The sequence below is a fragment of the Xenopus laevis genome, chromosome 2S (genome assembly GCF_017654675.1).
Source record: "Xenopus laevis strain J_2021 chromosome 2S, Xenopus_laevis_v10.1, whole genome shotgun sequence".
Lineage (NCBI taxonomy): Eukaryota > Metazoa > Chordata > Amphibia > Anura > Pipidae > Xenopus > Xenopus laevis.
This window is the reverse complement of record NC_054374.1, coordinates 8,903,486-8,927,784: the sequence shown is the minus strand read 5'-3', so window position 1 is coordinate 8,927,784 and position 24,299 is coordinate 8,903,486. Positions and strand designations below refer to the sequence as shown.

The following is a 24,299-nucleotide window of genomic DNA, read 5'->3' as shown; positions in this document are numbered from 1 at the left end:
CAGCCCCAGACCCTCAACTTCAGGAAGCGGCAAACCAGAATGCGGCAAAAGTACAAGTTAAAAAATGTCTTTATTAATCAGAGTTAAAAATATTCTTACATCTCCATAGGCCCTACGCATTTCGTACCCCCAAGGGTACTTCATCAATGATTAAGTACCATCATTATGTACCCTTAAAAGGGATACTGTAATGGGAAAAAATGTTTTTTCAAAACGCATCATTAATAGTGCTACTCCAGCAGAATTCTGCACTGTCATCCATTTCTAAAAAGAGCAAACAGATTTTTTTATATTTAAATTTAAAATCTGACATGGGGCTAGACATATTGTCAGTTTCCCAGCTGCCCCTAGTCATGTGACTTGCTCTGATAAACTTCAGTCACTCTTTACTGCAAGTTGGAGTAATATCACCCCCTCCCTTCACCGCCAGTAGCCAAACAACAGAACAATAGGAAGGTAACCAGATAGCAGCTCCCTAACACAATATAACAGCTGCCTGGTAGATCTAAAAACAGCACTCAATAGTAAAATTCAGGTCCCACTGAGACACATTCAGTTACATTGAGTAGGAGAAACAACAGCCTGCCAGAAAGCAGTTCCATCCTAAAGTGCTGGCTCTTTCTAAAAAGAACATGACCAGGCAAAATTACTTGAGATAGCTGCCTACACAGCAATATTACAACTAAAAAAATACACTTGCTGGTTCAGGAATGAAACTTTATATTGTAGAGTGAACTATTTGCAGTGTGAACAGTGTAATTTAGAAATAAAAACGAAATCATAAAAATCATGACAGAATCCCTTTCATTACCATTGGGGTACAAAACGCGTAGGGCCTATGGAGATGTAAGAACATTTTTAACTCTGAGACATTTTTAAACTTGTACTTTTGGCCCTGTGGATTTTTTCTGAGCGCAGGATAGCCCTGTTTTTCTTGTTGTACATTCTGGTTTGCCGATGACTGCTATAGACATTCAGATGCATGATTGTCATTCACTAGTAGCGGTAAGGAACAGTAACAGGTTGTAAAAGGCGTTTTGCCCAGCCCTGCTCTTTGCCTAAGGGCAGAAGTGAATGCAATGACTTGTGTGCCAGGGCCCTAAGGCTATGACTTTTAAAAAGTAGACAATTAGTAATGAGTGCACTTAGTCTGCTGAATCTCAACTGGAGTGAGCCGAGGGTGCACTCAAGGTTTGAATGGAATGAAATGCAGAGAAAAATATTCAGAAAGTACCATGGGGGGGGGGGGTCAAAGAGTCCTTGGTTTATGTATAAAGAATACAATTTACATTGGCAGTTCACTATGTAATTAGAGAAAAGCACAATGAGAAAAATATGAATGGGTGTTTATATGTGCGCATACACCTTTAAAGCTGGCCACACATTTCCAGATTTAGCTAGAACACTTTGGCAGATTTTGCCCAACCATCTGGGCAAATCTTGCAGGAACGTTTCAACAGATTATGGGGATTATTTGTTTTGATGGGAAATTTCCATCGGTCATCTGAAAGGAGGTGAAAAGCAGTGTTCTTATCACCTGAATGAGCGGAATAGAAAAAAGTGTCCTACGTATGTATGATTAAGTGGCTCGACCTGTGAACCCTGCTGTGCCACTAGTGAGGCAGCTCTCCAGTAGGGGTGCACCGAATCCACTATTTGGGATTCGCCCGAATCCCTGAATCCTTGGTGAAAGATTCGGCCGAATACCGAACCATGCAAATTAGGGGCAGGAAAGGAAAAAGTGGAAAAAAAATTCTTCTTTTGTGACGAAAAGGCATGTGATTTCCCTACCCGCCCCTAATTTACATATGCAAATTAGGATTCGGATTAGTTTCGGCCAGGCACAAGGATTCGGCCGAATCCGAATCCTGCTAAAAGGCCGATCCTGGCCGAATTCCGAACCGAATCCTGGATTGGCCAGAATTCTCTCCAGGGACACTAACTTTCATGTAAGCGATTTTTTTCCTTTAAAGATTTTATACAAAGGACCTTAGGGCAGAGACACACTCAGAGTCGGGGAGATTAGTCGCCCGGCGACAAATCTCCTCCTCTTTGGGGCGACTAATCTCCCTGAACTGCCTCCCCTCTGGCTACAAATCTGTAAATCGCCGGCAGGATGGCAGTCGAGCGATTTGTTTTCCGAAGTCGAGGAAACTCACGAGGAAACTTCGGGCGACTTCGGAAAACGAAACGATCCGTGTGCCATCCCGCCAGCAGGGTAAGGTTCAGGGATCATCCCGAAGAAGAGATTTGACACAAGGCGACTTATGTCCCCGAATCTGAGCGTGTCTCTGCCCTTGAAGAGAAGGAGAATAAAAGCTACCGAGGTAGTTTATTGCCGATAGATTAGCCGCAACAGTGCAAGCTAGAATGCTATATATTATTCTGTTTAATGCTTTACCATACCGGAGTAAACAGCTCTAGAATCTGTTTGTTTAGGATAGCAGCAGCCATATTAGCTTGATATGACATCACTTCCTGCCTGAGTCTCTTCCTGCTCACTCATAGCTCTGGCCTTAGATTATAACAGGGTCTGATACAGAAGCCCATGAGTACACAATAGAAGGAAAGAAATGTGGTGTTTCTTTTGACAGAGGACTCAGAGCAGCATTACTTTGAGGGTTTACTGGGGTATTTATATAGAACTTTCCTTCTCCTTTAAGCGTAGACTCAAATGAAGAGAAATAAGACAAATGTGCAAAAATAGCTCAATTACATTAGATACTATGTGCCTTGGCATCTTCAATGACATAGCCACAGTTCTACACTCCTTTACTATGCTACAGCCCTACGGATTCTAAATACTAGTCAGCGCTATGCTTATTGAGCATTAACCTACATAAAGTCAGTGGAAGCTAAAAGCTCTACTTCACCTTTAAAGGAATTGTTCAGTGTAAACATAAAAACTGGGTAAATAGATAGGCTGTGCAAAATAAAACATGTAATGTATAAAGACTGGAGTGAGTGGATTGTAACATAATAGCCAGAACACTAGTTCCTGCTTTTCAGCTCTCTTGCTTTCCACTGATTGGCAGTAACAGGCAGTAACCAATCAGACTTGAGGGGGACCACATGGGTCATATCTGTTGCTTTTGAATCTGAGCTGAATGCTGAGGATCAATTACAAACTCACTGAACAGATATGTCTCATGTGGCCCCCCTTATAGTCACTGACTGACTAACTCAGAGTTAGAGAGCTGAAAAGCAGTAAGTAGTGTTCTGGCTATTATGTTACACATCCAGTCACTCCATCCTTTATACATTACATTTTTGCCTAACTAACTATATTAGATACATTTTTTATTTTGCACAGCCTATTTATTTACCCATTTTATAACATTTTAGAATGTTATAGAAAAGCCAGTTCTAAGCAACTTTGCAGCTGGTCTTCATTTTTTTTTTAACTTGCCTGACACTACTGTAAATAAAAACAAATGATCTTTAAGGCTACAAATGCATTTCTATTGATACTTATTACTCAGCTTTCTATTCAGGTCCACTCATTTAAATCCAAATCAAGGCATGGTTGCTAGGATAATTTGGACCTTAGGAACCAGATTGCTGAAACTGCCAACTGGAGAGCTGCTGAATAAAAAGCTAATAAACTAAAAAAAAAAATCACAAGTAATAAATGGAAAATCAATTGCAAATGGTCTCAAAATATCACTCTCTCCCTCATATTAAAAGTTTGAAAGGAGAACAACCCATTCAATCACTAAAACTGTAAAAAGCTTCTCTCACACAGATGGGAAATTAGACCAAATTTAAATCTAAGCTAAAACGGCCAATTGTGAGAAACGGATATTTCAGCCATTTTTTCAACATGAGAAAAGAATCTGAAAACATCAGTCTGCAAACAGGACTCAAAACATACCTGCTGATCAGTTTGTTGACTATCGGATGCCACCAATGACCACTCAATATCCAACGTCCCTGTGTCCGCAGCATCTAGCGAAAATTTACATTCCAAAACCACTTTTTCACCTTGAGGGATTATAAACAATTTCGGCTCATTTATCTCCACCCGCAGGGCTCTTGTAGAAGCTGAAAGAGAACAGAAATCAGTTAACTTAAATAACCGCACAGCTTATATTCTAAGGGCAAGGCCAGATGTGGCGTTTTTACGTTGCGTTTTTAAAAAAGAATAGCGAAGCGTAAATACGCATAAACTGCACTACCACTGAAACTAATGAAAAACGCACTATGGCAATTCACACAGGGCGCTTGGAAGCTGAAATCCGCCACAGGACGCCAGTATTGGCGTTTTTTAGCAGAAACGCCAATACGTCAAAAAACTAACAAATCAATAGACTCTATGGGATCTGCACGTTTGAAACCACACTTTGCGTAAATACGCAGCGTATTTTAAATATGGCGTCCAAATTGTCAATGTGAACAATGAGAATATTGAGAAGTGCATGTTGGGAAAAGAATTCTACGTGCTGAAAAATGCATGGCTGTTCTTTTTTAAAAACGCAATGTAAAAACGCCGCAAAAACGGCACGTCTGGCCTTGCCCTTAGGGCCTTTACTCACGGGCGTTCGAAGCTGCGCTCCACTGCGATACGGTTTTATGCGTTCAGCCGCAGGGGAGCGCAGGAGTAAACGCACTGAATTCTTTTCAATGCTGCTGTACTCACAGAGATGCGTTTAAGAGCCGAATGCAGGTTGGGACGCAGCATGTTGCACTGAAAAGAATTCTACTCCTGCGCTCCCCTGCGGCTGAACGCATAAAACCGGATCGCAGGGGAGCAAAACGCCTGTGAGTAATGGCCCTAATGACAGAATTAAGTCCAAGCAAAGTTGGGGTCAGCGCTACATAAGTTCACCTGTATTATAAATGCACACGAGAGTGTCGATTTATTTACTAGGAAGAATGGCCATTTGCTCTTCTCCATACTCCTGAATGCCCAGTTGGGGAAAGATTTGGAATGAATATTTATTGTCCAAGATATTCTTGAAACTATGGTGATTGATACCCCAATCTTTTCCTATATTTGTACAGGTATGGGATCAGTTATCCGGAAACCCATTATCCAGAAATATGAAAAGGCTGTCTCCCGTAGACTCCATTATAATCAAATTATCCAAAAGTTTAAAAATTATTTCCTTTTTCTGTGTAATAATAAAACAATAGCTCATAGTTGATCCCAACTAAGATATAATTAATGCTTATTGGAACCAAAACCAGCCTATTTGGGTTTATTTAATGTTTACAGGATTTTCTAGTAGACTTAAGGTATAAAGATCCAAATTATGGAACGATCCATTATGCGGAAAACACCAGGTACGGAGTATTATGAATAACAGGTCCCGTACCTGTGCTCGTTTCATGAGTTAGGGGGGCTCTGACCAAAGGATTGACCTTCAGGAGGGCTTAAAGTCTAACACCCAGTGCATTATACAAAGGCTTTGCCTAAAACAAGCACATTAGGTTTTCTAAACAGCTTAAACTATGGATCAGTCCATGCTAAAGGTTGTGATGGTCCAATCCGATTTAAGAATTTGAGGCATACTCACACTGTGTCGTGGAATTAGTTGCTGATGATCACATTCTAATTTGCACTAGAATTATAGGGCTTATCCCTTCTAAAATGCTCAGCTTTTAAAAGCCAAACACTGATGCAATGAAAATGCTGCTTTTAATAAATGCCGTGAAACACTTCAAAGACTGCCTTTAGGTTGTGTTATTTACCACTCATGGTGGCACTGTAATTCTGAGAATTCTTGGCTTTTCTGATGCTTTGTATGTACTAAAATATTAAAGAAATTGGTGCACAATGCCTGTAATAATACCATTATTAATCAGAAAAAAAGTATCAAAAAATAATGAACAAGGGGATAAAAGTACTCACTCAAATCCAAAACAGCAAGAAGTTGTGCGATTTCTCCAAAGTAAATTAAAAAAATTCAAATAATTGTAGGTCTTATCCCAAATTGCAGTCCTTTTATAAACAGAGCAGACAATCTCTTGAAACAGACCTGTCCAGAGAGATATCTGAAGCAAGAATGCCATACAGAAAGCTTAAAGGGGTTGTTCACCTTTGCGATAACTTTAGGTATAATGTAGAGTGATATTCTGAGACAATTTGCAATTGGTTTACATTTTTTATTATTTAAGGTTTTTGAGTTATTTAGCTTTTTATTCAGCAGTTCAATTTGCATTTTAAGCAATCTGGTAGCTAGGGTCCAGGTTACCCTAGCAACCATGCACTGATTTGAATGAGAGACTGGAATATGAATAGGAGAGGCCGGATTAGAAAGAGGAGTAATAAAAAGTAACAATAACAATACATTTGTAGCCTTACAGAGCATTTGTTTTTTGGAAGGGTTCAGCGACGCCCATTTGAAAGATGCAAAGAGTCAGAATTAAAATGCAAATAACTATAAAACTATATAAAATAATGAAAACCAATTGAAAAGTTGCTCAGAATTGGTCATTTTAGAACATGCTAAATACCTTAAAGGTGAACCACCCGTTTAACTTGACATTTAAAAAGGTGCTTTTTCCTCAGGCACCCGCAGAGATTTAAAGATTGCTTACATTTTACCCCAGCTCAGTGCTTCTGAGGGTAGTCTGCCAACTTTGCCCAGGTGCCTAGGTATCCCAGGTGACCTTCTGAACTTGTCCAAAGAATTCTGTGGTGTGCATGTGATAAGTCTGAATATGTGCAGGGAATATCTGGAAGGCAGGGGATAGAAGGGAATGGCTCATCTCAAAAGAAAATTACCCTTGGCTGGTGTATTATTAAACAAGTGCAGCAAGGTTAAATGAGCCACAGTGGCATCCTCCAAATGGCTAAAGGCCCCCATACACGGGCCGATAAAAGCAGACTAAGTCGGCAGCTTATTGGCCCATGTATAGAGTTCCCAGACGGGCTTTCCCAATCGATATCAGCCTGAAAGTCGTCCAGATGCCGATTGGGCAGGTTAGAAAATCCCGTCGGATCAAGGCCGCATCTTTCCGTTGACGCGGTCCCACGGTCCGACTGCCGGTTTGGCCTCAGTTCTGATCCGATCGCTGGGCACTAGGGCCCACAATCGGATCAGCCCAATTCAATGTGGGCATATGGGGGAGAGATCCGCTCCTTTGCCGACATCGCCAAAAGAGCGGATCTCTACGTCTATGGACACCTTAAGGCTTTCTTTGTACTTAAACCTACTGAAAAAAAAAAAAAAAAAACAACCACTAGTATTTCAATGACACAAATCAGGATACTGTTTTATCATTACATATTGTTATCGTTATCAGCTCACAATCTAAGAGGGAGATGAATATGAGGCATTCATACAGGGTAACCAGTGGGGTTAACACCTGAATGCGTGTCTAACCTCCCCCAGACTTTTTACAGGTTTGGTAGACCGGAGCCTTCTCTACCCCCTGCAGCAACATCAAATGCATCCATTATAGGAGGGAGCTGGCGTCACCATAATAAAGGTGCAAAGGGGAAGGTCCAAACCGAGATGTTAGACATTCACCTGCTTTTGGTGATAGCATCTGGGATCAACCCCGCAGATTCCGAATTTTGGGCTGACCTGGGCATGAATAATGTGCTTTTACATTCTTATGCACTCATTTTCACAATATTAATAAGTTCATTTTTTTTCAAACACTAGAATATTGTGCACACTTATGGATTGAAAAAGTTTGAATAAATGTATGATAGTATTGTTTGATTTACTGCATATTAAACCATTTATGCATTTATAAGATGTTTAAAGGAACAGTTCAGTGTAACAATAAAAACTGGGTGAATAAGTAGGCTGTGCAAAATAAAAAATGTATCTAATATAGTTAGTTAGGCAAAAATATAATGTATAAAGGCTGGAGTGACTGGATGTGTAACATAATAGCCAGAACACTACTTCCTGCTTTTCAGCTCTCTTGGTTTACACTTATTGGTTACCAGGCTGTTTCTTTTGAATCTGAGCTGAATCCTGAACACTGAACAGTTAAGATCGTTTCAGTACACACGTGTAGAGCTGAATAGTCAGATATACAGATAGAAACAATAGAATTCCACCTGTATCTGACGATTCAGCACAAAAATGGCCGATGTTTGGGTGCCTTCAAAGGCACCCAATCAAAATTTTCCAACCAGCCCAATCAACGAGCCGACCGATATCCAAGTCTTCTGCCGATATAAGTCAGCTTGTTTCACAACATACACGCACCGAATATCGTATGAAAATTTGTTAAGTACGATATTATCTGTGCGTCTATGGCCACCTTTAGAGAGCTGAAAAACAGGAAGTTGTGTTCTGTTCAACATCCAGTCACTCCAGCCTTTTTACATTAGATTTTTGCCAAACTATATTAGAAACATTTTTTATTTTGCAAAGCCTATTTACCCAGTTTTTATTTTTACACTGAACTGTTCCTTTAATAATTAATAAAAAGCCCTAAGGGTATATCTAGAGGAGGCGTCTGTGCAAGTATCTGGCTACGGAGTAAATCGGACTATTCATTACAGCGGAAATGTTCGGGATTCTGTTAGCTTACAGCTCAGGTGTATGGGCAATGAACTGTCCAGCATAACTAATATCAATTGGAACATTCTGAGTAAGGGGGACTTTTCACTCTACATGAGAAATTGTACAACTTTAATAAAAACCCAGCAGTTCTTCCTATGAAAAGGTAATTGTGCAATAATTCTAATTCCATGCAGTGAAACCAGTCCAGTAATGGGATTAGAATTAATTGACAATAAAAGAAAGAACAGCGCTAACTGCAGCAAGTCGTTAAGAGTCATGGGTTTGTCACTGGGTTCCCTAGCAACAAGTACAGGGATGAGCTCGCTCCACGGGGATTAGAAACAAGCAACTGAACAATGGAAAACAATTCCATCCGCGCACATGGCACTAACAGCACCACAACAAGGGCGGCACAAAAGTGGAAGGCGACTGTTATAGACTGAGCCCTGACAAACAGGGTCGGAGCCAAAACAGATCACCCTCTTACAGAGAAAGCCTCAGATTTACAATCAACAGAGACAAAAGCTTTTATAGGGGAAATTAGTAAAAAGTAACATTTTAGTAAATATAGCACCAAAAAAACCTAACAAAAATAAAATACATGTTGGCCCTGTGGGCCATCAGCCCAACACACATTTGCCCACACTGGCAGCATAGTAGAAAGGATGAAAGAGGGAATATTAACCAACTGATAATTATTATTCTTCTGGTCAGGGATCCCCAACCTTTTATACCCGTGAGCTACATTCAAATGTAAAAAGAGCTGGGGAGCAACACAAGCATGAAATACGTTCCTTGGGTGCCAAATATGTGCTTGTTTTGTCTATTCAGTAGCCCCCATGTGGACTGGCAGCCTACAGGAGGCTCTGTTTGGCCATGAATCTGGTTTTTATACAACCAAAACTTGCCTCCAAGCCTGGAATTCAAAAATAAGCACCTACTTTGAGGCCACTGGGAGCAACAGCCAAGGGGTTGGTGAGCAGCATGTTCTGCACGAGTGGTTGGGGATCACTGGGATTAACGCTCATTTGTGTCAGTCTGACGACGTAAAACTAACCCATTCAAATTAAATAAGTAGGAGATTTATCAAATGTTAATCTGGCCATTAATGGATAGCCAGCAATCGTACAAAAGGTGTGTCCGACAAATAGCAGTGATTTTCCCATTGATAAGCAATACATGGAGAGATCTTATCGGTTGCCAACATCAATCTTTTAAAGGAGAAGGAAAGGCTTTGTGCACTTGGGGGAGCCAAATGTTAGGCACCCCCAAGTGATTGTATTGACTTACCTGAAACCCTGGTGCTCCTATCAGCAGAAAACTGCACCGGCCCGGGGTTCTTCGAGCGAAGCGATCCTCTTTCGTCCTCCTCTTTCTCCGCGGGGCTGCACATGCGCAGCAGAAAGAAAAGCTGAACTTTAACTAAAAAGTCGGATATTTCGTTCAACTGCGTATGCGTCTGCCCGGGAAATTTGAAGAAAGAAGAAGCTGGAAGAGAATCGCTCCGTGGTGCTCACTGGTATAACCCCGGGCCCGTGCAGTTTTCTGCTGATAGGAGCACACGCCCGGGGTTTCAGGTAAGTCAATACAATCGCTTGGGGATGCCTAACATTTGGCACCCCCAAGTGCTTCTCCTTTAACCTGTCCCATCAACTAGTGGTACGAAAAATGTCAGGACCACTCCACACACAATCCAAAATTTGTATGAATCTTTGTTTCCTATGACTACATCTTCACATTTATGGCCAGCTTTAGGCTCAGGTACCCCATTGTACAGACAAACAGATAACAAAGATGAGGGCCTAACTAAACACTGCACGGTCAAATTGGGCTGATCCAATAAACACAAGTGTCAACAATTGGATCACACAACAGGGCCTTAAGGTGGCCATACACGGAGAGATCCGCACGTTTGGCGACCTTGAGGTGGGCAATATCAGGCTGATAGGATCGGGGGCCCTAATGAATGGGAACGGGCGGTCGGATCGCAGGACCACATCAACGAACAGATGCGGCCACGATCCGACGGGATTTTTAACGTACCAATGTAGAAGCCAGTTCATTCAATGACATTAGGAATGATTTGTAATTTATCAATGATAAGGAAGATTGCATTGGCCCCATACACAGGACAATATGCTGTTGACCGGCAATAAATATTAAAGAAACACTAACATCAAATACTGAGAGTGCATTAAGAGTGCAGGACAACAAAATTCCTTTAAAACACTTGGTTTTACTGTTCCTTTAACCCATCTATGGCCAATGGTGACACTGCTCAGTTGTGGATGAGGGAACATGTGATATCTTACAGATACCAACAATCCCAAAGTTCAGGTTTAAAGCTAAGCAACAAAAAGCTGTATCAGTAATGTAGATGCATTGATACATATGACTTGGGGAGGAGGGGTGCACACACAGAGAGATTTCAGTGCAGATGTGCAAACGTATGCACAGAAACGACTGCCTGGGCAAATTGGAATAGAGGCTTAAAGGAACAGTTCAGTGTAAAAATAAAAACTGGATAAATAAATAGTCTGTGCAAAATAAAACATATTTCTAATATAGTTAGTTGTAATGTATAAAGGCTGGAGTGACTGGATGTCTAACATAATAGCCAGAACTCTACTTCCTGCTTTAGCTCAGATTCAAAAGCAACATATGTGACCCATGTGCCCCCCCCCAAGTCACTGATTGGTTACTGCCTGATAACCAATCAGTGGAAACTAAGAGCTGAAAAGCAGGAAGTAGTGTTCTGGCTATTATGTTAGACATCCAGTCACTCCAGCCTTTATATATTACATTTTTGGCTAACTAACTATATTAGAAACATTTTTATTTTGCACAGCCTATTTACCCAGTTTTTATTTTTACACTGAACAATTCATTTAAAGCAGAGCAGCTTCCTGGGTTACTGGAATGCTCTGGGGGGGGGGGCATTGTTTACATTTGTCTTCCAGCCTATCAGAGCTTTGTCCCGCCCCTAAGTTTGCCATAACTCATGAAGCTGGTCTACCACAAGCCATGTCGAAAGTGATGCAAGTTAGTGACCAGGGGCATTTCCAGTAGAAAAGATTGCAGCTGTAGGATATAAATAGGAAAAGGGACACATTCCTGGCAAAATCTGGAACGTGTGACTATCCCTTTAAGGTGATGCCTGTTTATACTAATTGTAAAGCACAAAGATCTGAAAAAAAGCTATAACTTGACAAGGAGCGAGAAGGCCGTTTATGACAGCGGATTTATTAGCCAATGACCCAGTCACAGTCATCAGCACGCAGCTCATATTATAAAGAATATATGACTAATACACAAGGTTGCAAAGGACAGCTAATCATTAGTCATTGGCTTTGACCAGTAAGAGAGTTTAATGAAAAGGCATGGCGATAAGCTTCAGAATAAACTGGATGACAAGGCTTCCATATAAAAATATATATACAAATTCTGCCAAGACCAACAGAGGTCATAACAACCAGCAACAACAAAGAGGAATCCAAGTAACTGGGGCATCTTCAAACACCAGTTCCCAAGAAAGTAGCATGTCCATGATTTCCAACAACCCCTCCCCGGGATATTGTGAGGGCAAGTTGAAGGGTTGCAATGGGCACTAAAAGCAGGACAGTTTCAACCATGCTGGCCAGCCACATACACGGCAAATCAGGGGACCATTTTCCCAACGAAAAATTTCAGTTGGTCGTCTGAAACTGGAGCATCTCTTTAGCCCTTCCTGCTGTTCCAATAATTTTTGATGCAGAATAGAACTCAGAAAAAAGGTATAAAATCACATAGAAAAAGTTTATGTTCACATATACAGCCTTACGCGTTTCATTTAAGTGTTTATAGGACGAAACGCGTAAGGCTGTATAAGTGGACATAAACTTTTTGTACGTGATTATATCTGCCTGGTGAATGAATGCCTTTATTCTGAGTGCCTGCTCCACGTGTTTTTCAGTTTATCGCTACCTTTGCGGAGGGCTCAGGGCAGTGTACCTGTGCCTCTTCCTCAATGTGGTGAGATATTAATTTCTTGAGACCCTTGATCTTCTATCCGCAGAATAGAACATGTCACCATCCCCGTTCAGGGCCGCCATTAGAAATCACTGGGCCACATACAACAAAATTTTCAGGGCCCGCCCACCCCAACACCACAGTTAAAAGACCACACACAGAAGTTGTAAAAAGCCATTGATGGTCAGGGTCCCATAAGTTAAAAAAAAAAAACTATGGTGCCAGGGCCCCCCATAAAAGTTTTGTTTTTTTTAAATCATTGGTGCCAGGGACCTCGTAAAAGTTTTTTTTGGCTCCCTATCAAAGTTTTTTTAAAAATCATTGGTCGTCAGGGTCCCCCATAAGTTAAAATGTTAGCGGCAGGGACGCCTCCCTTACAAGTTTAAAAAAACATTGGGGCCCCAGAGAATATTTAAAAAAAATTGGCGATAGGGGCCTGTAAATTATTAAAATAATAAATTGGTGGCTAAGGCTTTAAAAAAAAAAAAAAACACATTGGGGTTCAGTAGAATTGAACTCCTGGCTTAAGGACTTCAAGTTCTGCTTTTTTCGTGACTTTTCGCGGCATCAGAACTTAAAGTTAGTCTCTTTCCGTCACTTCGGCTCTTTTTCGGGGCTTCCGGACGTCAAGTTCGGCTCTTTTCGTGACTTGGGGTCTTTTTGCGGCTTAGGGATGTCAAGTTCGGCTCTTTTTGCCACTTTGGGTCTTTCGGCAGATCCGGCTCTTCATCAATTCGGAACTTCGGCTTTTCGGAAAGGGGCTTATGAAGAGGCGTAACGGTTTCGGCCCTGCCAAGGGGGGCCCAGCTATTTCAAAAACTGCAGCACAGCCGGGCCTCCCTTCATGCTCAAGCCTGGTACAATTGTAGCCCCTGTGCGCCCCTGATGGTGGCCCTGTCCACGTTAATGGTTACTCACATGGTCTCAGTCATTTCGGGGGTTAGCCCATGTATGGGAAAATTCCAATTTTTACTCCTGAATACTTCACTAAAAAGAAGCTGCTCAGAAAACACAACCTCAGCAACACCCACGCTTATTTTTGCTTTATTGACTTCAGTGCATTTTTCACACTGTCAAAGTAATTGTGGTTCTTTTCCGCTGTTTTTGGCACAACAAAAAAAAAAAAGCAAAAAGGAAAGATCAGTGGGAGCACTTCAAAGTTTACAACATAACTGGCGGGGATCCTACCGACTGCCTGTCAGCTGGAAAGACTAAGTATGGTGCTGTTTGAAAGTCTGCAGATAAGCTCTCTGCTGTGGGAGTACAAAGGCAACTGCCAGTTTAAATGTCTGACGGAGGCAAACTTCCCTGACACCACAATACTGATTCCCTGGTGGTGACAGCAAGGAAATAAATCTATTAGGAAAAAAACATCCTCTAACAGAGATTTGCTTGTGCCCTGTCTTCCTTTAGTGTGAAGGCACAAAGAGTATGGGACCTGTTATCCAGAATTCTCGGGACCTGGGGTTAACCAGATAACAGATCTTTCCATAATTTGGATCTTCATACCTTAAGTCTACTGGAAAATCATATAAACATTAAATAAACCCAATAGGCTGGTTTTGCTTCCAATAAGGATTACCGTAATTATATCTTATGTGGGATCAAGTACAAGTAGAAGGAGATGGCCATTCCTTATTTCTGAGCTTTCTGGATAATTGGGATTCCGCATAAAAGATCTCATACCAGTAAAGGCAACTACTTGTCAGAGCTATAAAACGGACAATAGTGATAATTGGCTTTGCCAAGACATTACAGGTAGACTTATCAAAGTGTGAGACTGGAACTCACCACGGTAAAACTCACTTTCTATTCATTCCTATGGGATTTTTAGAATTGTATTTAATAAAGGAGTTCACTATCTGATAAATATGCGGTCAAAAATGCCATAGGAATAAATAGAAAGTGAGTTTTTCTGTGGTGAGTTCCAGTCTCACACTTTGATAAATTTGCCCCTACCTGTGCTTTAGCCGAGGCAATTCTCAGTATAAGGGTATTTTTTTGGGAATTTTGTAGCCGCAATAAGTTACTGCTACTAGTATCTTTACCATTATGGGGTTGGTCACCTTTAAGTTAACTAAAATGGCTAATTCTAAGCAACTTTTCGACTAGCCTTCAATTTTTTTATAGTTTTAAATTATTTGCTTTCTTTCTAAATCAGTGATCCCCAACCAGTAGCTCGTGAGCAACATGTCGCTCTCCAACCCATTGAATGTTGCTCTCAGAGTCCTCAAAGCAGGAGCTTATTTTTGAATTCCAGGCTTGAAAGCAAGTTTTGATTGCATAAAAAACTGAGTATCGTGCCAAGTAGAGTATCCTGTAGGCTGCCAGTCCACAAAGGAGCTACCATATAATAAATTACAGCCCTTATTTGGCACACAAAGGATGTTGTCATGCTTGTGTTGCTCCTCAACTTTTACATTTGAATGTGGCTCACGGGTAAAAAAAGGTTGGTGGACCCCTGTTCTAAATCTATCAGCTTTGAAATGGAGGTCACTGACCCCATCTAAAAAACAAATGCTCTGTAAAGCTATACATTTATTGTTAATGCTATTTAGTTATGCCCATTCCTGTTCACATTTCAGTGTCTTATTCAAATCAACGCATGGTTGCTAGGGTTTTTGGACCGCAGCAACCAGACTGCTGACATTTAAAATGGGAGAGCTGCTGAATTAATAGCTAAATAACTCAAAAAACACGTAATAAATGAAATGAAAACCAATTGCAAATTGTCTCAGAATATCTCTGCTTCATACTAAAAGTTGATTTAAAGGCTAAGGAAAGGCGCACTTTACTTAGGGGTGCCTAACTTTTGGCACCCCCAATTAAATATGCCTTTCCTTGTCCTTTTAGGGTCACAACCCCTTTAATATAGAAACTCTGACACTATCTGCCAGTGTATTTTGAAAGGGGTGGTTCACCTTTAAGTTATGTTTAGTATGTTATAGAATGGCCAATTCTGAGCAACTTTTCAATTGGTCTTAGTTACTTATTTTGTATAGTTTTTGAACTATTTGCCTTCTTCTTCTGACTCTTTCCAGCTTTCAAATGGGGGTCAATGAGCCCATCTAAAATCAAATGCTATGTAAGGCTGCACATTTTTTGTTATTGCTAATCTTTATTACACATCTTTCTATTCAGGCCTCTCCTATTCATATTCATATTCCATATTCACATTCAAATCAATGCACAATTGCTAAGGTAATTTGGACCCTAGCAACCAGTTTGCTGATATTGCAAACTGGACAACTGCTGAACAAAAACGAAATAATAATAAATGAAAACCAATTGCAAATTGTCTCAGAATATCATTCTCTACATCATACTAAATGCTTACTCAAAGGTTAACAACCCCTTTAAAAATAAACTTTTAGCATGATGTAGAGAGGGATATTCTGAGACAATTTGCAATTTTCATTTTTTATTATTTGGGGTTTTTGAATTATTTAGCTTTTTACTCAGCAGCTCTCCAGTTTGCAAATTCACCAGTCTGGTTGCTAGTGTCCAAATTCCCCTAGCAACCATGCATCTATATGAATAAGAGACTGGAAAATGAATAGGAGAGGCCTGGATAGAAAGATTAGTAATAAAAAGTAGCAATGACAATACATTTGTTTTTTAGACGGGGTCAGTGACCTGCCTTTGAAAGCTGGAAAGAGTCAGAAGAAGAAGGCAAATAATTAAAATAACTATAAATATTGAATAATGAAAACCAATTGAAATGTTGCTTAAGAGTTAGCCATTCTAGAACAAACTAAAAGTTAACTTGAAGGTGAACCACGCCTTTAAGGCTCTAGGACTACTCAAAGCAATGATGTTCACCTTCGTGGGCACTTGATTTTAAATAGTCAAGGGTTATACTGGCAGAGAGCACAGGCAGCACTGTGGGGAGTAAAGCTGGCCATAGACGCAAAGATCAGATCATACGAATTCTCGGACCGTGTGTGAAGAGTCCCGACATTTTTCGTCCGGCGGAGATCAGTCGTTTGGTCGATCGGACAAGTTAAAAGATTTCGGTCGGCTGCGGGTAATATCGCTGCATGTATTGCCGATCGTATGATTTTCAGAGGGAGACTGTCACCAGCTTTTGTCGGACATAACTTTCGTACGATTGCTGTCAGGGGCAGAACATCGGCTGATCTGTTCTTTTCTACTTTATTTGATCTGAATGGTTAGTGGCAGGTCGGGATGATTCGTATAATTGGATCTTTGCGTCTATGCCCAGCTTAAGGGCACTGCTTGTTTATCCAGGCTTCTACAGGTTTAGTGGAGTCAAAGGAAGGGAGATAACAATACAACATACACAGAAGCACGGCAGATAGAAAAGTTGAATATTAGCTCAGCTTATCTGCATTTGATAGGAGCACACATGAGTAAACAATGTAACTGAAGAAAAAGAGAAAAGAAAAAACCCATAACTGCAAAATGTGTTTGGGGAACAGAGAAGGTAACCGGGAGAACCTGTATGGCTGGCCCATAATAATACATGCATACTGTATGTATGATCGGCAGCCGACAGAAATTTTCTAACCTGTCTGATCGACTGAACGACCGATTGGCATGGCAAGATAAATGCCAGGACACTCCACACACAATCCGAAAATTGTACGAATCGAGGATTCGTACGATCGAATCAGTGCGTCTATGGCCAGCTTTAGACATAATTAATCCTTATTGGAAGTACAACCAATTGGGTTTATTTAATGTTTAGCTGATTTTATTGTAGACTTAAGGTATAAAGATCCGAACTACAGAAAGCATTGTGGATAGCAGGTCTCATACCTGTACAGAATTAAAGTGAATGGTCAGATTTTAACATGCAATTCACTCCCATCCAATGTGCGTGTAGGGTTGCCACCTTTTCCGGGAAAAATATACCGGCCTTACTATATATTTAACTTTTTTCCCTATTAACATTGGGATCAACCATCACTTTTACCGGCCGGGTTGGTAAAATACTGGCCAGGTGGCAACCCTATGTGCGTGTAAATGTTTTCTTTGGAGTAAAGGAGGCCATAGACGTAACAATTACGATCTTTCTTGGAAAAGATGTTTCCAAGAAAGATCGTTTGTTTCAATACACACGTGTAGAGCTGAATCGTCAGATATACAGGTAGATATACGGGAAGAAACAATAGAATTCTACCTGTATCTGATGATTTAGCACTAAAAATGGCCGATGTCTGGGTCCCTTCAAAGGCACCCGATCAAAATTTTCTGTCCAGACTGATCGAAGAGCCAACCTATATCCAAGTCTTCTGCCGATATCGGTCGGCTCTTTTTCCACCATACACGCAACGAATATCGGACGAAAATCCGTTTCGTATGATATTATCTGTGCGTCTATGGCCACCTTAACAGTGGTGCATTTGCTTATCAAATGTGGGTTCAATGCTAGGTATTCTCTCCTATATACAAGCACCTCTCACCCACATTCACTCCCACAGACATGATTTCCTATCAAAACTTCAGCAAAGACAACCAGCACCCAAGACTCGTCCTTTTTGCAGCCTTACACTTTGTGTGTGTGTTTTTAGCACTGGGCGAAGATGAAGCACTTGCTCCGATGCAAATATAATAATCACCTCATAAGCCCAAGAGCCCTACAAAGTAAAGTAATCTCATAATAGGGGAAGATAGATTTCAAATGGAGCATTTGCTTTTTCATTTCCTTTGCACGTACGCTAGACAACTTGGTTTGAGTCTTAACTACCCTGAAGCTATTATCTACCTACATCTGTACTTATAATGGGGGGTGCTATTTTGCTCTGCTTGGGTAAATGAGAAGAATACAGGGGTATTTCAGGAAATAATGATTTTTAGAGAAGACCCCCCCTTTTTCTTCAACAAACTCTGCAACCTGGCTACAATCTTAAAGGGTTGTTGTTTTATGATAGATCACCAAAAATAACGTTGTTTTCCCAATTACTTTCTATTTTCTATGTATCACCAGTTTTCTAATATTGAAGTGTAAAGTGCCATTTTTCACCTTCTAAAGAAGCTCTGGGAAGGGGGTCGCCGATCCTGTAAACTGTTCTAAATTGATACATTTAGTTGATACATTTCTTATCTTTGTCCCTGCTGAGCAGAATCCCTGGGTTTCATTACAGGCAGCTGTTAGACTTGATACAATAGTTACTAATACTTCTGAGATACTGCTGAGAAATGGATCAACTAAATGTTGCAAAATTGTAACAGTTCAGAGTCTGCCCCTGAATTACTGAGTTGCCAGACTCAAACACTAGACACGAACATTCAACTTTAAACTTAGATTTTGGAAAAACAGTAAAAAATAAATAATGGAAAGTAACTGAAAAAAAAGAACATAAAACACAAAGCAAGTGTTTAGATTTTTATTATAAGGAAATTACAGTAGAAACCCCATTTTATGTTCTTCAGGGGACCAGGAAAATATTAGGAAAATGTAGAATCAGGGAAATGTGTTAAAGCGACTTTTTCTTTAAGTACTGAAAGGATATAAGCACAGGAGTGAGTTTTACTGTGAGATACAATATTTAGTGTGTTAATAACAAGGGTTAAACATTACAGTGTTAATGTTATACTATGGGGGGCGAGTGCAAGACTCACTGTCAGTCACATACACAACCTAAAGCTGGCCATAGCTGTAAAGATTTTTAAAAGATCCAATCGTGAGACCACAATTATCTCGAAAAGATTGTTTAAATGTACGATGTGTCCATCAACTAAAAAGACTATTTCAGTTGATATTGCCAGGAAAACTGAAGGGGAGCTGCCTGCTTGGCCCTGCAGACATAGATACATTGCACTGGGAACGATAAATATTTTTTAACCTGGCCAATCAATTTCCTGACAGAAGTCGGACGAAAAATCCTAAAATGTACGATCGTTCGAATCCCACTAACTTCACAATAATTGGTCTGACTTTGCTAAAATCGGTTGTTCGGCAAAGAAAAATCTTGGCGTCTATGGGGACCTTAAGCTGGCCATAAATGTTGAGATTTTTAAAAGATCCGATCATCTTTGTGAGACCACGATTATCTCGGAACGATTGTACGAATTGTCCATCAACTGAAAAGACCCATTTGCCAGGAAAACAAAGGGGAGCTGCCTGCTTGGCCCTGCAAACATACATAGATTGCACTGGGACCGACAAAGATTTTTTGACCTGGCCGATCAATTTCCTGACAGATGTCGGCCGAAAAATCGTAAGATGTTCGATCGTTTGAATCCCACTAAGCGCAAGATAATTTCGAAGGATTGGTCGGACTTCGCTAAAATCGGTTGTTCGGCAAGAGAAATCTTTGCTTCTATGGGGAGCTTAAAGGAGAAGGAAAGGTTAAAACTAAGTAAGCCTTATCAGAAAGGTCCATCTAAATATACCAGTAAACCCCCAAAGTGGTGCTGCTCTGAGTCCCCTGTCAAAAGAAACACAGCATTTCTTTCCTTCTATTGTGTACACATGGGCTTCTGTATCAGACTTCCTGCCTTCAGCTTAAACCTCATTGCCCTGGGCAAGAGCATGCTCAGTTTGCTCCTCTTCCCCCTCCCTTCTCTACTGTAATCTGAGCCCAGAGCAGGGAGAGACTCAGGCAGGAAGTGATGTCACACCACATTAATACTGCAGCTCCTATCCTAAACAAACAGAGAGTTTCTAGAGCTTTTTACTCAGGTATGGTAAAACATTCTACAGAATAAATATAGCATTCTAGCTTGCACTATTGCAGCTAATCTATTGGCAATAAAATGCCTCCGTAGCTTTCCTTCTCCTTTAAAGCAATAAGTGACTGTATAAGGGCCAGACTAATAGGAATTGATTTACAGGCAGAACCACGGCAAAGTATATAATAAAATATAATGGTTACTATTTTAACCTGTGTATTTCACAAATAATAATATTCATTGAGGGGGAAAAAAGCAGTTTTTGGAAACATCAGGACAAAATTTGGATGTAAAATCTGGGAAAACGCCTTAAAATCAGGGAAATGCAGCCATTAAAATGCATTAGAAATGGGTGGGACCACAAAAAAATATGTAAATTAAAATCGAGGTTTCACTGTAATGAGATCACCCTGCCACTGCCTAACATTCTATCCATGGGGCCCCTGCAGCAGCCACCACAGATTCATTATTTCCACCCTGTTTGAAAACTACAACTCCCAGAATCCCTTGCAGGTAGTGCTACAATTAAACTACAATTACTGAATAACTGGAGGGTCCCCGGCTACTCACCCCTCTCCCACTTGAGAGGCAGAGACAGGGGGCGCCCACTTATTATGAAGTGGGGCAGCTTGAGTGGCTGTCAGGGGATTGTGGGAAATTACAGAGAGGGATCAGACAAAGGGAGGGGGGGTCAGACCAAGGGAGGGGGGTCAGACCAAGGGAGGGGGGGTCAGACCAAGGGAGGGGGGGTCAGACCAAGGGAGGGGGGGTCAGACCAAGGGAGGGGGGGTCAGACCAAGGGAGGGGGGGTCAGACCAAGGGAGGGGGGGTCAGACCAAGGGAGGGGGGGGCAGACCAAGGGAGGGGGGGGCAGACCAAGGGAGGGGGGGGCAGACCAAGGGAGGGGGGGCAGGTAAGTTGTGTAGAAAGAAAAAGGCGAGGGGATGTAATTATGGGTAACCCTGTGTTACATACATAATATATCAATCACTCTATTACACAATATCATGTTACTACTTTCACTCACCTCAAGGCTCAGTTATGTGGGGTCCCTGGGCCCTTTCTGCCCTCCCCTGGGAACAAATAAACTTTCCCACCTGTATTACTGCCCAGTAACCATCAGAGGTTCGTGCTGAGTGTCTGTAGGGAGGGAGTTGTAGTCGCGCAGCAGCTGGAGCCCAGTATTCAGCTGATTGAGGCGGAGAGAAGAATGAGGAGACACTTACCGGGGGTGAATAACAGGAGCCAGAGGAGAGCGAGGGAATCCATAGCGGAGCCGCAGGACGGTGTCAGCAAGTGTTAAACTCCGGGTGTATCCTAAAGCCACGCCCACATCTCCTCGCGCTACCGCCTCACCCGACGCCTCTTGCCCTGTAGCGCTTCCCCCGACACGTTAGATACGAATACCGAGCCGTCAACACTTCGCTCTCTCTCTCGCCCAGCTCTGCCCACCGCGCGGCAGGTGAATCGTGACGTCACTTCCTGGAGGGCTCCACCCACCCACTGAGGGGATTATATATGAGGGGATTAGATAGTCTTCTGTAGCAACTCAGTCATGGGAGATCGGAGAGGGATGGAAAGTAAAGGCTGAGGGGGGTCTCGATGGGTCACAGTGAAACTTTAGCGGGAAACTTGTTCAGAGGGCAAAAGCCTGACCTTAATTGTGACTGAACTCACAGGTGTAATTTTCCAAACCAGCCAAAGTCAGGCCAAAACTAGTCACGAGGCCCTTCAAAAGTCGCCCAAACGTAGCACAGTATGTGCAGTGAAAAAAAAGTCTAAAATATAAATGTGAAAATACGCCTTTTTCAAATTTTGACTGTTTTGCACGTTTTTCCATGAAGTAAAATGGGACAGATTCGCCCGGCACCAGGGGTGTAACTACAGAGGGGCCCACAAGATATAGGAGCCCCATAAGGCCTTAATTCATATACAATCTCAATAAATATTGATAAAACAGCTCAACCTCCAGACATTTTGGTGGCCAGCTGATTTTTGGCCCAAAATTAGCTGAAATTGAGGAAAGTCACCAGAAAACGTGAGAATGCACAAGTCAGTCCCATTGCATGCTGGGTATTGTAGTCTTACATTAAACTTACATTAAACTTGGCAGTTGGCAAATTGTTAAACAAAAAGTACATTACTCAACATGCTTTGGGAGACACAAGCAACATTAGGGCAAGAAAAAACTTTGTCTGGTTTCCGAAGAACAAACCAGCCAAAGGCATAAAAGTAGCTCAAATTCTTACCTTGGCTAGTTTGTACTTTCAAAACCAGCATTGGCTTTAAATTAGTAGCCCAATTTGGCTGGAAACCCGCCAACCTGGCAACCCTGCACTGCAGGGTGATAATGAGGAACTAGTGGGGGGCATAGTTATATAGCTGGAAAATTATTCCTATGGCCAGCTGAAGGGAAATAATGGAGTACATTACCACATATCATACCATAACAACGAAGGGCTGTAGAAATGATACCTCTCCTATAGTGTATTTTATTTCAGTAGCTTAGAGGGGGGGTACCTTTGTGTCACACAGTGTAAAGGTGGCCATGAACAATAAGGTCGAAATTACCAAACGAGCAGATCTTAATTGATATGCCCACCAAAGGCAGTGCGATATCGGGTTAATCTGATAGTTCGGCCCTAGGGCCAAACAATTGGAATAAAACGAAGGAAATGGGCGCAGATGGGTCGTAGGACCACTTCAACTAGCTGATAGGGTTCTCGATCTCAGGAAAAATCAATCCTCCCTGATCGATATCAGGCCGATTTTTGGCCTGATCATGATCAGGGAACCCTGTCGGAAGCCCCCCACACACGGGCTGCCGAATCTGTCTAAAGGACCAATATTGGCAGCTTTAATCTGCTCCTGTATGACCACCTTAATTTACAGCCATGGGGACCACAATGGGACTCATAACCTATAGCAACCCATCAGTGACTGGCTTTCTTCAGCCAGCTGGCAAATTTGCCCAGTGTTGATAAATGACCCCCCTTCAACATCCAGGGCGGGAACTAGTGGTAGACAGAAGAGGCATGTGCCTAGGGAGCAATGAAGTGGGGGCACCAAGCACTAGTGATGTGCGGGCCCTCGCGAAACCTGGAGGGACCCGCAGGTCAGACTCCTGCACAAAATCTGCGGGTCGTGGGTGGGTCTGGGTCGAGCTCTTCTCCTGCACTCGCCGACCTCGCACTCCGGCACTGAAATTTATAGACTTGCCCCCGCCCCTTTTGTGACTTCACTTTGGGGTGGGTCTATAAATAGAGGGGCAGCAGTGGGCTGGGCTGGGAGGAGGCTGGTTTGGGTCGGGTGCAGGTTGAGAAATTCTTGACGCGCACATCACTACTAAGCACGTACCTTTTCTTTCACCTATCTGATGTTCAAACCATTGTTCCCTCACCAGAGGGCCTCTGTGCACTCTACTCCCACCCCCACGCACATCATCACATCGCGCATGTCATTGAGGGGGGCAAAGTGGCCAGCAGGGTGCCCAAAGGCCTGTCACCATATTTGCTCGCACTTACATGCATAGTGACAGTGTTGCGCAGCATTTATCCCTGCCACAAGAGAGCAAACAGAGTAAGTATAATAACGCCTCATTTATTGGCACAAAGTTTAATAGTGTTAATAAGAATGCTAAATATGAAACTACTAGTGAATTGGGTGGGTTGTAGACTGCTTTATTAAACATTTCGGGGGAAATGTAATAAAATTCGCAAAGAGAACAAATTAGCAAATAAAAATTTGCATGCTCCAATGTAATATTTTTCATTGTGCTTTTATTGCATTGCGAATCTTAATTTCAATATATGATAGTAGAAAAAGTAAACTTAGCAGAATTGTAGGGCCCTAAATTGATTTTGCTGTGGGGCCCTCTTATCCACAGAGTAAAATTCCTGCCCTAAAGTAAGACAGGTCTTTTGTTATTTGCCAGAAAGGAAATGGAAATAGTCACGATTATCAGGAAATGGATTCCTCCATGCAAGCATAAAAGTGTCACTAACTTTTCCAAAAAAAATATATATATAAAACTTAAAACGTTTTTGATTTACAGAATGGTGCTCATTGTTCACAGGTACATTCCATTTATATTCTGATGGCAGTATCTTTAATATTGGGACAGTGTTTTAAGCAGCCCTTTTTTTTTTACTAACTAGGTCGATGACAACAGACATT

The 24,299-nt window shown here is 41.6% G+C and overlaps 1 protein-coding gene across 4 annotated transcripts in view; it reads right to left on the bottom strand.

Annotated features, from left to right (window-relative positions):
• cxadr.S (CXADR, Ig-like cell adhesion molecule S homeolog) overlaps nucleotides 1–21,640 on the bottom strand; it is a 39,288-nt gene extending 17,648 nt beyond the window's left edge. Inside the window, exons 1-2 of one of the 4 annotated variants that reach the window (XM_018248840.2) lie at nucleotides 21,350–21,640; nucleotides 3,875–4,044 (exon numbers count right to left, since the gene is read on the bottom strand). In XM_018248840.2, the coding sequence (XP_018104329.1) occupies nucleotides 3,875–4,044; nucleotides 21,350–21,392 (213 nt within the window). In that variant the 5' untranslated portion in view covers nucleotides 21,393–21,640. Of the gene's footprint in view, nucleotides 1–3,874; nucleotides 4,045–21,150; nucleotides 21,303–21,349 lie in introns of those variants that run through there. The other 3 variants (XM_018248842.2, XM_018248841.2, XM_018248843.2) reach the window with 3 other exon arrangements.
• Nucleotides 21,641–24,299: the final 2,659 nt, after the last annotated feature.